The sequence below is a fragment of the Mus musculus genome, chromosome 16, assembly GCF_000001635.26.
Source record: "Mus musculus strain C57BL/6J chromosome 16, GRCm38.p6 C57BL/6J".
NCBI lineage: Eukaryota > Metazoa > Chordata > Mammalia > Rodentia > Muridae > Mus > Mus musculus.
This window is the reverse complement of record NC_000082.6, coordinates 44,011,768-44,026,146: the sequence shown is the minus strand read 5'-3', so window position 1 is coordinate 44,026,146 and position 14,379 is coordinate 44,011,768. Positions and strand designations below refer to the sequence as shown.

General features: G+C 42.3%; 1 protein-coding gene and 1 non-coding gene across 8 annotated transcripts in view; one reads left to right on the top strand and one right to left on the bottom strand.

Moving 5' to 3' along the window:
- Gramd1c (GRAM domain containing 1C) overlaps window positions 1-14,379 on the top strand; it is an 85,031-nt gene that overhangs the window by 39,234 nt on the left and 31,418 nt on the right. For 6 of the 7 annotated variants that reach the window (XM_011245853.2, XM_006521894.3, XM_006521895.4 and 3 more), the window contains one exon: window positions 13,110-13,225. In XM_011245853.2, the coding sequence (XP_011244155.1) occupies window positions 13,110-13,225 (116 nt within the window). Of the gene's footprint in view, window positions 1-9,710; window positions 10,060-13,109; window positions 13,226-14,379 lie in introns of those variants that run through there. The other variant, NM_153528.2, reaches the window with a different exon arrangement.
- On the bottom strand, window positions 12,170-12,295 carry Mir3470b (microRNA 3470b). Its single transcript, NR_037302.1, has one exon. It is a non-coding gene; the product is annotated as a microRNA 3470b (primary transcript).

Here is a 14,379-nt window from a genome sequence, read left to right as displayed (position 1 = left end):
GGAATGCCTCATTTGCATGGAAAAGCGGTCCAGGTGCTTGCTGCAGGTGCTTCTTAGGAAAGAGGAAACTGAACTTGTAAGTTTGCCAAGGACCACATAACCTTCCTCAGGTAGAGTGTGTAGGGTCATGCTCCTGACATAGGTCAGGCAGAGAAGAGGAAGCCCTGCTGGAAAAGGGAGTCCTCTGTTTTGTGCCCTATCTGGACGCTGTAGACTACAACCTTAAATAGCAGGGTTTCCCCACAGGAAATTATCAAAACAAATCCTTTCTGGAGCCAAATGAAAACGCAGCAAGATCAGATCTCACAGGCCAAGGCCAAAGCAGCGTCTAGAGGGGGAAATTATAACTCTAAACACTGCTATATATATTTTCTAAAAGGCGAATCTTGAATCTATGACCAACCTACCTTTTGGCCTTATGAAATTAGAAAAAGGAAAGCAAATAAACTAGATATAAACAGAATCAAAGAGATAATAAACATTGGAGCCAAGATGAAAGTCATTGAGAACAGCAAAGTAGGCATCAATAGAATGAAAAGTTTTCTTGGAAAATATTAAAGTTCAACAAACTTTAACCATATCTATCGAGAGTAAAGAAGAGATGAGGTAGAGGTGCATGCCTATAATTGTGATGCTCAGGAGGCCAAAGCAGGAGATTTGAGAGTTCAAGGCCAGCCTGGGGCACATTAGGAAAACCCCATCTCAACAAACAAAGAAAAACCAAAATGAAGCCAAGTCTGAAGAGACTAAACATATAAGAGAAACATAGTTTAAAAGTTAACAATTTATGGTGCACATGTGTGTGCTTAGGCATGTGTGTGTGTGTGTGTGCGCACACACACATATGATGCCTTCTGTATTCTTGGTTCACATGTTTGGAGAACCACTATCTTCATATTACTTGAGCTTGTCAAACCTTTTGATCACTTCATTCTTAGTACTAGACATGTAAACTTTCATTTAATAATAACTTTGACTTTGGACTTTTAACATTGTTGAGACTGTTATAGACTATGGGAACTTTTGAATTTGAACTAAATGTATTTTTGCATTATGCTATGTTTAGATATGGCCCCCATAGAGACATATGGATGCCAAGGAGTGGAATGTGATGGTTTGTATATGCTTGGCCCAGGGAGTGGCCTTGTTGGAGTAGGTGTGTCACTGTGGGTGTGGGCTTAAGATCCTCACCCTAGATGCCTAGAAATCAGTCTTCCACTAGCTGCCTACAGATGAAAATGTAGAACTCTTAGCTCTGCCTGTATCATGCTTACCTGGATGCTGCCCTGATCCCACCTCGATGATAATGGACTGACCCTCTGAACCTGTAAGCCAGCCCCAATTAAATGTTGTCCTTTATAGGACTTGCATTGATCATGGTGCCTGTTCATAGCAGTAAAGCTAACTAATACACTAGGTTTGGACTCTCAGATAAAGTCAGGTATACAGTGCACACCTACAATTCCATTGCTGAGGAGGCAGAGACAAGGGCACCCTAGGACTTGCTGGTCAGAGTCAGTCTTTGAGCTCCAGGTTCAGTGAGAGATTCTGTCTCAACACACATACACAGACACACACACAGATACACACATCCATACATACACACACACATGCATCTGTTTAAACTGAATTTTGTTGAGTTTCTATCCTTACTTCAGGGATGGAGTTTGACCTGAGTGTTGTAAAATGAAATCAACTCTTTTTCTCCCCCCAAGTTGACTTTGTCACATTCATTATCACAGCAATAGAAACCCAAACTAAGGTCTTCCAGTTTCCCTCTCCACCTGTAGCAGATCCTCTGCCACAGGGATCCATACCCAAATAGTGCCAGGAGGGAGTGAGCCTCCCAGGAGTGCAGTGTGGACAGGACTGTGAGTGCAGGTAGGACCCTCAGGGCACAGGAACCAAGGGGCGGCCTGGGATAGGAGCCTTCCTGGGATAGGAGCCTTCCGGTCTCCGTCTGTGCCCAGAGCTGATCCTGTGCCACAGAGTTACATATACAAATACCTGCAGGAGAGAGCTGGTCTCCCAGGACTGCCTACACACTGCGAGCACAGGTAAGACCACCACTTCTCTTCAAATCCCTGGCCCAAGAGGGACCCTCACAGAGCCATTAGGACACAGGAACCAAGAATCTTCTAGTCTCTGTCTGCACCCAAGTTGACCCTATACCACAGCTCTCGATACCCAAATTCCTCCTGGAGAGAACTGGTCTCCCAGGAGTTCTGACACATAGGTTTGCAGGAGGGATAAGCCAAAGTCAGAGACAGCAAGACCAGCTAACACCAGAGATAACCAGATGGCAAAAGTCAAATGTAAGAACATAAACAACAGAAACCAAGGCTACTTGGCATCATCAGAACCTAGTTCTCCCATCACAGTGAACCCTGATTACCCCAATACACCAGAAGAGCAAGACTCTGACTTAAAATCACATCTCATGATGATGATAGAGGACTTTAAGAAGGACATAAATAACTCCCTTAAAGAAATACAGGAGAACACAGGTAAACAGCTAGAAGCCCTTAAAGAGGAAACACAAAATCTCTTAAAGAATTACAGGAAAACATAATCAAACAGGTGAAGAAAATGAACAAAACCATCCAGGATCTAAAAGTGGAAATAGAAACAATAAAGAAATCTCAAAGGGAGACAACCCTGGAGATAGAAAACCTAGGAAAGAGACCAGGAGTCATAGATGCAAGCATCACCAACAGAATACAAGAGATAGAAGAGAGAGAATCTCAGGGGCAGAAGATACCATAGGAAACATTGACACAACCATCAAAGAAAATGCAAAATGCAAAAAGCTCCTAGCCCAAAACACCCAGGAAATTCAGGAAACAATGAGAAGACCCAACCTAAGGATAATAGGTCTAGAAGAGAGCAAAGATTCCCAACTTAAAGGGCCAGTAAATAGCTTCAACAAAATTATAGAAGAAAACTTCTCTACCCTAAAGAAAGAGATGCCCATGAATATACAAGAAGCCTACAGAACACCAAATAGATTGGACCAGAAAAAAAAATTCCTCCTGTCAAAATAATAATCAAAACACCAAATGTACAAAACAAAGAAAGAATATTAAAAGCAGTAAGGAAAATAGATCAAGTAACATATAAAGGCAGACCTATCAGAGTTAAACCAGACTTCTTAAAAGAGACTATGAAAGCTAGAAGATCCTGGGAAGATGTCATACAGACCTTAAGGGAACACAATGCCAGCCCAGGCTACTCTACCCAACAAAACTCCCAATTACCATAGATGGAGAAACCAAGATATTCCATGACAAAACCAAATTTACACAATATCTTTCCACAAATCCAGCCCTACAAAGGATAATAGATGGAAAACTCCAACACAAGGAGGGAAACTACACCTAGAAAAAGCAAGAAAGTAATCTTCTTTCAACAAATCCAATAGAAGATAGCCACACAAACATAAAAATAACATCAATAATACTAGGGAGGAACAGTCACTATTCCTTAATATCTCTTAACATCAATGGACTCAATTCCCCAATAAAAAGACATAGACTAACAGACTGAATACACAAACTGCATACATGAAACGCACCTCAGTGTCAAAGACAAACACTACCTCAGAGTAAAGAGCTGGAAAACAATTTTCCAAGCAAATGGTCCCAAGAAACAAGGGGGAGTAGCCATTTTAATATTGGATAAAGTCGACTTTCAACCAAAGTCATCAAAAAAGATAAGGACACTTCATACTCATCAAAGGAAAAAATCTACCAAGAAGAAATCTCATTTCTGAACATCTAGGCTCCAAATGCAAGGGCACCCAGAATTCTCAACTGAGGAATACCAAATGGCTGAGAAGCACCTAAAGAAATGTTCAACATCCGTAGTCATCAGGGAAATGCAAATCAAAACAACCCTGAGATACCACCTCATACCAGTCAGAATGGCTAAGATAAAAAAAACTCAGGTGACAGCAGATGTTGGCAAGGATGTGTAGAAAGAGGAACAGTTCTCTATTGCTGGTGGGATTACAAGCTGGTATAGCCAATCTGGAAATCCATTTGGTGGTTCCTCAGAAAATTGGACATAGTACTACCTGAGGACCCAGCTATACCACTCCTGGGCATATACCAGAAGATGCTCCAACATGTAATAAGCACACATGCTCCACTCTGTTCATAGCAGCCTTATTTATAATAGCCAGAAGCTGGAAAGAACCCAGATGTCCCTCAACAGAGGAATGGATACAGAAAATGTGGTACATGTACACAATGGAGTACTACTCAGCTATTAAAACAATGAATTTATGAAATTCTTTGGCAAATGGATGGAACTAGAAAATGTCATCCTGAGTGAGGGAACCCAATCACAAAAGAACACACTTGGTATGCACTCCCTGATAAGTGGATATTAGGCCAGAAGCTTGGATTACCCAAGATACAATTCACAGACCACATGAAGCTCAAGAAGAAAGAAGACCAAAGTGTGGATACTTTGGTCCTTCTTAGAAGTGGGAACAAAATTTCTGTGGGAGGAGATAGAGAGACAAAGCATGGAGCAGAGAATGAAGGAAAGGCCATCCAGAGACTGCCATACCTGGGGATCCATCCCATACACAGTCATCAAACCCAGACACTATTGTGGATGCCAACAAGTGCTTGCTGACAGGAGCCTGATATAGCTCTCTCCTGATGGGCTCTACCAGTGCCTGACAATACAGAGGTGGATGCTCTTAGTCAACCACTAGACTGAGCACAGGGTCTCCAATAGAAAAACTAGAGAAAGGACTCAAGGAGCTGAAGGGGATAGTAGCCCCATAGGAGGAATAACGAGATGAACCAACCAGTACCCCCAGAGCTCCCAGGGACTAAACCACCAACCAAAGAGTACACATACAGGGACCCATGGGTCCAGCAGCATATGTAGCAAAGGATGGCCTTCTTGGTCATCAGTGGGAGGAGAGGCCCTTGGCCCTGTTAAGGCTGTATGCCCCAGTATAGGGGAATGCCAGGGCCAGGAAGTAGGAGTGGGTAGGTTGGTGAGCACGGGGAGGTGGGAGGGGATAGGGGCTTTCAGAGGGGAAACCAGGAAAGGGGATATTTGCATTTGAAATGTAAATAAAGAAAATATCTAATAATTAAAAAAGAAAATGAAAGAAAAGGATCATGGAGCAAAAAAATAAAATAAAATAGGAGAAAGAAAGAAAGAAAGAAAGAAAGAAAGAAAGAAAGAAAGAAAGAAAGAAAAGAAAGCCCAAACTAAAACCTTGGGCTTGCTTTCAGTTTTTGATTGCCTTTGTTTTTAGATTGATAAAATGTACATTAGCTAGATTTGTTTTCTTTTTATTGAGGCAAGGACCTATTGTAACATTGTAATGTAGCATTGGCCTGTAACTCACTATAAAGCCAAGGCCAGTCTTGAACTCACAGAGACCCTCCTACCTCTGTCTCCCAAGAATTGATAAAGGTATGTGCCACCAATCTGGCTCTTGATTTATTGATCTTGTGTGATACTCTAAAAAACAAAGAAAAATTCCTAAATGTAAATATGCAAATCTTGTTTATTTCTTGAATGAGAAAACTTTAAAGACAAATTGATTTAAAAGAAAGATTTCTTTGTTTGTTTGCTTTGTTTTTGTGAGACCAGGTCTCTCTACATAGCCCTGGCTGTTCTAGAACAGTGATATGTAGACCAGGCTGGCCTCAAAATCAGAGAGATCCACCTGTCTCTGCCTTCTGAGTGCTGGGATTAAAGGTCTATACCAACACACCTGGCTTATAGAACCATTTTTATTTGACCAAATTATGTTTTAAAGAGCCTGCTTTTGGATTCGTTTTATTTATTCTTCCAGCAAAGTACACAGAAGGAGGAAAGAGCTAGACTCATCCTGCTGCCGTTGAAAGAGAATGTCGGTGGAGCTGGGCGTGTAGCTCAGTAGCAGAGGGTAGTCTAGTGTATACAGAATACGGAGTATCTGCGATCCCAGCACTGGGAAGTGACAGATAGGAGGATCAGAAGTTTGTGGTCATCCTCAGCTCTGCAGCAAATTCTAGACCAACCTGGGGTACATGAGATCTCTCCTTGAAAGAAAGTAGAAAAAAATGTTTTTAATAGAACTATTTTTTTTTCAACTCATAAGACTCCTTTGTTACAGTACATAGGAGAGGATAGTGTATTTCCAATATTAACTCCTGACAGGAATCTTCAGTGTCTGGTATTTGTCTGCTGCCTGTTTTTGAAGTGATTTATAGCACTTCAGTTTCTACAGACTTTGCACGTACCTTGCACGTACCTTGCACGTGCCTTGCTTAGCACTTCTAACCAGCACACTGAGCTCCCGGGACTTAGGGCCACATGACAGTGGCAGTGGCACTCTTGTGTTGCAATCAATGCTTTCTCCAGCTTTGGTAGTGAACCATGCAGCCGTATTTTAAGAACCAGGGTCTTCTCCACCCCAGCTTCAGCTCATTTAAAGCAGCCCACATCCCCCACTGGAGCCAGCCAGCCAGTCCTCACTCCTGCAGGTTGTTGGTTTGGTTTTTCAGACAGTGGCTCACCTTGCAGACCAGGTTAGCCTTGAACTCCTGTCTTTGCCTCCCAAGTGCCACCATGCCTAGTTGATTTTACATTTTTAAAAATTGTGTGTGTGTGTGTGTGCACCCCAACACACACACCACACAAAAGAATAACACTTCTTGATACTTGTCAATCATATGAAATTCTGAGTTCAGTGCCCATAAATAAAGTTTTATTGGAAAGCAGCCATCCTCATTTGTTTATGTTTTCACATGACACCAGCAGAGTTGAGCATTTGCAACAGAGACCATATGGCTCACCAAGCGTATATTTACTATATGGCCCTTTCCAGAAACAGTTTGTCCAAGCCTCAACAATACTACAGCCAAATTGTGCTTTTAAAATATGTGCCTGTGACTGGCTTGGTTTTGTGACTTTTATTTTTACTCTTGAGTGTGTGTGTGTGTGAGATAAAGGGGACTTTATCACTTTATTTTTGCCTCTTGCTTAACAACTATTGCCTCAAAAGTTTACATAGGGACTCATAATTTGGGTCCTTTTGCTCAAATATTTCAATGTCTTCTCTTAAATGTTCTACCTGCTGGGTGTGTCCAGTAGTCTTCAAACACCCTCCACAAATTTCGATCTCTGATTTCCCACTCCTTGTTCCGAGTCGCCTTAATAAACCCCAAGTAGCCTTTATCTTTGCCTCCATTTGCATTTCCTCTTTATAAACACTGGCTGCAATTACAATTCTTTGCTTTGTTTTTCCTTTCTTGGAAGACAAAGGCCGTGTCTGTCTCGTTCACTGTCTTATAGTCAGTGACAAAGCTCATTGAGACCATATAGCTGGTGACATCCGTCTCCACTAACTCCAGAGTCTCCACCTGCCAGGCCCTACATATCCGTCACAGTCAGGATATTAACTGTGTCTCCTTGCACACAGGCAGACTTTAATCAGCACAGACATATAAGGAGATGAGGCAGAGACGAGCTATCAGCAAGTTGTTCCTGAAAGCCAGCTCCTTGCCTCAGTCATGCTTGTCATCGACTTTCTGACGACTGCTTGACTCCACCGGAGTGGCAGGCAGGAAGCTTTCTAATCTCTAGGAAATGGGTCCCTGTGATACGTGAGGGCATTTCCAGCAGTGTGTGAGCCTATCTAGCTGAGCTCAGCCTGCCTGAGGCCACGCCCAGGACACTGGCAGAGCTGAGGCTGCTCTTCAGAGTTACTTGGCTCTGGTGGTAGTCTAAATCTAATAAATGCAGAATTTAAATCTGCCTGATGAAAAAGACACCAACATTATACTTTTAATTATATTTGCTTATAGCCTGCAGGGCAAAAATATGCATTCCTAGATTGTTCCTATCATCATCATCACCACCACCACCACCATCATCCTCACCATCCTCACCATCATTCTTTTTGTTGACAGAACAGCTCCATCTAACTTCAGCCTAGCTATCCAAGCCAGAACCATGGTCAAACCCTTGTTTCTTATATCTTCTTTGCCCATCGTGTCTACTGTCACCAGTAGGTCCTTATCATTCACCTAGACAGCTCTTTCTAACACTAATCTATCTTGAGGTGACTGAGTGGAGTTTTAAAGGTGACTTTTGGGAGCATGACTGTAACATGGTCCCTTTTCTGCATGAACCCACGAGGTTCTGTTCCACAGTGCAAAGGCCGTGTGATTCAGCCTGACACACATTGCTCCCGATGACCCTGCTCTCCCTCCAGCTCCACAGCACACATACCTCATCTTAGTGACCCGAGCCAGGTGACCTCACCCTCTGGATGCTGGCATTTGCCATACATTGCTGGTCACATGCTCACCTTGCTTGACCTTTCAGCAGTGTTTGACACCTTGGTCTTCTTCCTCCATGAGGAAACTGGATTTTCCCCCTTAGCTCTGTTCTTCCCCTGAACCCTTCTTGACATCCATTCCTCTTCTACTTATGCATTGCATCCTGGGTGTTCTTCAGGGTCCAACTTTGGGAGGGGGGTTCTATTTTCTCCTTTAAGCAAACTAAATTTTGGTGTCTACCAATTCTATCGACTGGTAAGTTTGTTTTCCCCAAATGATTTCCGTAGTCAGTGAAAGAGGGACAAGAACAAAAATGACAGATAAACATTGCCACAGTTATTTGGTCAGCAGAGGAAGCATGTGTACCTAACAGTTTCAACCAATGAGAACCCAGTACAATACACCAAAGTTTCATAGTGGAAGCCGGCCTCCAGTGTGCCTCCTTCCCAGGAAGAGGAAAGAGTGGAGTCCTTCCTTCCTTCCTTCCTTCCTTCCTCCCTCCCTCCCCCCCCCTCTCTCTTTCTTTCTTTCTTCCTTGGTAAGGTCTTTTTATTATGTAGCTCTAACTGTCCTAGAACTCACTGTATCACAATGTAGACTACGAGATCCACCTGCCTCTGCCTCCTGAATGCTGGGATTAAAGGTGTGTGCCACCCACACTAGGTTGACAGGAGGGTGTGGGACCCTTCAGTGTCACCTTGGTAAAGCCATTAGACGTTAGTATTCTCAAAGCTGGTCTTGGTAGTCAGTCAAGCAACATTTGACCCGAAGGTACACTTTACTAAATTAACAGAGAGAACTGTTAGAAATTAGGGCAAGTCTTGATTTCTCATTTAAAACATTTCTCTTTTGGAAAAATTAAAATTGGTAGATGAGACTCTGTGTCCTATTCGTTATAGTCCAGGACTCTGCCAGGAAATTGTTCTGAATGAACTAAAGCCAGAGATGTTTTCAAGGTAAAGAGTCATCGAGTAATCGAGACGTCACCTTAAACTTTGCAGTGACGAAAGCCATGCCGAATGCCTCACCTGAAGAGCTGGCTCTTCCGACTACTCCCCAACATTCCATTTAGGGTACTCAGGATAGGATCTATGCTAGCTGTGATGGCAGGAGTCTGAAGCGAATACTGGTCAGTGCTGATGTGGAATAAGAATAGGTATCAATGACTCGCTAGAGTTGAATTGAAAACTGTTGTCATGGGGAGGTTAAGTTTTAACATAGTTAATTTTCACGTGGGGTTAAAATAATATTGCAGTAGGTGTTTTACATTATTTGAGCAAATGTAAGATCTTTCCATTTGCACCCTGTCGCTAATCAGCGTGTACAGTAGAAGAAATTCGGAACCGTCCCTTTAATAAAACATTCTTTCCCTAGCCTCTTCCAGTGGGCGTGGCTTAGGAACCTGTCGAGTGAGGTGTGACTTCAGCTCTGCAGGCTGACCGGCCCCCTGGAAAGAGGGCTGGTGCTCAGAACCAGGAAGCAACAACTGAAGCTTCACACAGCACTGGCTTTTACGTGGCGAAGAGCCCCGTAAAGAGTAGGAAACTGAAGTACCGAGTTTGCTTAGCTGTTATCAAAGTTTTGAAGCTCTAACTGTGGATAAAGACTCCATAGAGTACTTAGAATACCAAGCTTTCTGGGCCAGAAATTGATCTGCTGACTTTTGACTCCTATCTGATTACTGCTTGGTTCATCTTTATTTTGCTCAAGTTATCTATCTGCAGGCTGAACCCAGAGCCGCTCCGCTCCTTTGCAGGTAGGTGGTCGACTTTCAAATAATATTTAGGTCGGTTTTTGTTTTTTTTTAAGGCTCAGCTGCTAAATACTGAAAAAGTTGCGACTATCAGACTGGCATGTTTGAATAGCGTGATTGTAAATAGTCACGTTTTTGAGACAGCTGGACAACCTTGCAGAAATAGTCATTTTTAACAAATTAGCACCATGAATTAAATGAGTTTTGTTTTGTTTCCCATTAACCAATTATGTATTTACATTTAACTAATGGATGAAAATGTATGTTGAAATTATCTTGCTAATTAACTTAAATAGCATTTTGTTCTCAGGTTTTGCTCGCCAGTTGCATGTCTTTTACCGTTAGGAAGCTGAGTGTTCACCACCAAGTCATTTGTTTGCTTTAGTTTTTATCTTCGGAAACGTCTATTATTTCAAAAAAAGTTTTTGTGAACGGTTAATAATCTAACACAGTTGTGCTGAAAAATCGCCTTCTTCTGGTAAAGCTATCTAACCATCCTTTTGCGATATGAAAACGGTTCCAATGATGATGTCTCTGGAAGACTTAGTTAATTCACAGTATGAATTATTGTTATGAAAACAGAATCCACACAGAATCTCTGGGGTAGAAGGCGAGTCCCTTTAGGACCAAGGACAGGAGCATCCTTAACTGTCACTAATGGGCCTTTATATTTTTCTTCTCTGGATATTCTACTTGAGAAGACTTCATCCGCTAAAAGGACAGTTGTAGGAAATAGAGAGCATCGCAGAGTTTGTTTTCTAGATGTGTGATTTTTCAGTTAGAGTTCTCCAACCTGGGATTTCTACTCCGCGTTCACATAATCAGCTGGAAGCAAAGAGGCATGTTTTTCTTAGCTTGCCTCCTTTATTGCAGGTTTTTGAATATTTTTGACATTTTTGAAGTGTAGATAATGACATCTGAATTGTCATCAGCTGGTTTTGTGGTCATCTTGGCAAACTGGGATATAGCTGCCGCAAGTCCAGACCATTTTCCTTTTAAGCTCCCTGGTTCCATGAAGTGTAAGGAGAGTCATCTAGTAAAAACCAGGACACAGAGCTGCTCCTGGGAGGAGGGAAAGGCGGTGGTGGTTGTTGTAGGGGCTGAACACCGGGGCTGAATTCAGGGCCTTTATACATTTGGCCCCATTATATATTTTTACATTCAACCTCTTAACTTTGAAACATTTCTCTGATTGGGCTAGGAGATGACTTACTTGCTAGCTTCATAACTAATGTTACTTCTGTCCATCTCTGCCCTCCCTATGGGTTGGTCGTCTTCTCTCCATCTCTTCTAGTTTTTCTTCACGAATCCGTCTGTCCTCTAGCTTACCCAGAAGCCTATCTCCTCGGTGGAGCCTCATCTGGCCACCTTGGTCCTCAATAATATTAACTCCTTTTGCACTTCCCTATCCCATAGACTCTTCCAGCCCATTAGCACATGATCATGTGCATCTGATTTAAGAGTGCCCTGTATCCTTCAGACATGAGTACTAAATTCGGAGATTGTTTTTATACCCTTTGGATCTAGAGCGGTGCCACAGGTTTCATTCCCAATAAAGACCTGTGGAATGGATGGAAGATCGTATTGACAGTTGCTTCAAGTACCATGCTGTCTCTCTCTCTTGTCTTGCTTAATCATGTAATTAATTGCAATGTTCCCGGAGACCAGTCTGTTACTATGATATGATGTTATTTTCCCAAATAGTTTACAGCTTGCTTTATTTGGTGATTAAGGTTTTTTTTTTTTTAAGTGGGTCGGTGTGTGTGTGTGATGCCCATGGAATCCCGAAGGGTGTGTCAGTTGGAGTTACAGATTTACAGATGTTTGTGACTTGCCTCATGTGGGAGCTAGGATGTGGCCACTGGTCCTTTGGTGGAGCAGCAAGCACTCTTAACCACGGGTACATTTCTCGGCTGTACTTGGTAACTTTACCACTGACATGCTGTCTATAAAGGAAGCAAGCTAGAATTTACTAAAAGTAAATTAGTATTCTGAAGGTTGTTTTCTTGCATTTTATATTTTAGGAAAATGTAATTTGGAGCTCATTGGTGTGCAAAGTTCTAAAAATGCTTAAAATATTCAGATACAATCGTGAATTAGAAGTTTTGGTTCTCGGGCATTGGTAGCGCATGCCTTTAGTCCCAGCACTCGGGAGGCAGAGGCAGGTGAATTTTTGAGTTCAAGGCCAGCCTGGTCTACAGAGTGAGTGCCAGGACAGCCAAGGCTACACAGAGAATCCCTGTCTCGGAAAAAAAAAAAAATTTGGTTCTGAGTTAACATTTAGGACAACTCTGAATTGTGATCATAGGTTGTATGGATTTCAGATCAGTAATTAGCAGAAATGATAAGTAACTTACTTTTATAGAAAAAAAATCACTTTAAGCATCTTTACTGAAGTGTACTTCTGCACAGTAGCCTCTTTAATACACACTTTGAAAACCCACCATTTTCTAAGTGGAATGTGCCTTTTAGTTTCAACTTCTTTGGAGAATAGCTCAAGCCCAAGATCGGCCTTGAGAATGTGGTTAAACCCTGTGAGAAACGATTATCTGTTTATCGATTTAACTCTTGGTTTAATTATTTATTCTTACATTTTTGCCTACATATAGGTCTGTGCACCACTCGTGCGCCTGAGATGGCCAGAAGATCCCCTGGAACTGGAGTCATAGGTGGTTGTGAGCCACCATGCAGGTGCTGGGAATCAAACCCAGGTCCTCTAGAAGAGCAGCCAGTGCTCTTATCCATGGGACTTCCTCTTGAATGTCTCTTATCAAATGGGCATATTTAACCTTTCCTTTTCAGCGATGGGGATGGAGCTCTGCAGAGCCTTGTGGATGATATGCAGTTCTCAACCACTAAGCTATTATGCCCAGCTCCCATTAACCCTTTTTTTTAAAAATAGAAAATAGGGAGACAAATAGGCCAGGATCTATCCGAGCCACACCTTGACTGCTCACACCACGGCTCCTCTGACTTTGGCCTTTGTGCTTTGAATTACAGTTACGTTATCTGTTGCATTTTCCAATAGTCACGCAATGTTTCTGTCATCTTAGAGCCTGACCAGACAGGAGTTCTGGCAACTGCTCCAGCAGAACTATGGCACGGAGCTAGGCTTAAACGCTGAAGAAATGGAACACTTGTTATCAGTTGAAGAAAATGTGCAGCCAAGGTACAGTGAAGCAACGTAGAGTGTCAAGGTGCATTATGGCCCATCACAGTGGGATCATTGTAGGTCGTTTCAGTTCTGAATTTCTTTGAACTCATCGTTTGGTGCGGTTTGCCCTCTTGTTGGTAGAGTGCAAGTTGGGAGAGAAGAGACTCATTTGCTAAGTTGGTAAGCACGTGTGGGACGTGAAGAAATGTTAGAGATGAGGCTATGACTCTTAGAATTTACTACTAGAAAGCCTTTTTATTAAGGATCTGGAGCAGGGGCTGGTGAGATCTCACAGGAGACACTAGAGCAATTTGAGGGTTAGGGTGGTTTCATGACTTTTCCTCAAAGTCTCCCTAGCACCGTGGCATGTGTCCCACATTCAGTAGACACCGATCACCTTAGTCAAAGGAGCTGACCGTGCCGTGGGGGATGCAAGCAATGGTAATGTCAGGGTCATGTGCTGCTATAGTGTGATAAAGAAATTAGTAGAGAGATTATTTGGACAGCTGTTCATTAAGAAGTGTGAATATTTTACTAACTCTCCAAGTTAAAAAAAAATGTACCTTATCAATGTTAATTGAGACCATAGCCTCAATAAACAAAGATAATACATTAAAATTCTGTAGCATTTTACATTAGGCTAAATGAGAGAAGCCAAGATCCAAGGACCATTTGCCTTTTTGGTTGGTTGCCTATCGGGTAGCGGCTGAGCCATCTCTGCAGCCCTCCAAATCTTATAATGTAAATATGTTGAAAGTCTGAATACATACACAGACGCTCCTCTCCTCTGGGCAGTCTGCTCCAACCTATGTTGTCTCAGTTTACATCAATATTTTTATAGTCTTTTTTTCACATGGCTACCCATGCATATTTTATAACTTTCCTGTAAAGTTCACATTTTTCCATTACCCTGCTGTCATTAATAAAGTTTACTAGTAGTCCTTAGGTACCGAAAAGGTGTAGAAAATCAGGTTACTAACGCGGAGAGCCTTGGGACCTTGAGAGTCAATAGGATCTGGATTGTGCTTTGTAGCTGAGATATCTCAGGCAAACCTTTGGACATTCCCAGGCCTCAGTTTCCCCATCTATGAACAGTTAGATTCAGTGGCCTTCAAGGTCTCTGCTGACCTGTGAACTTCGTAGCGTCTGAAGCAGGAAAGAATACGTAT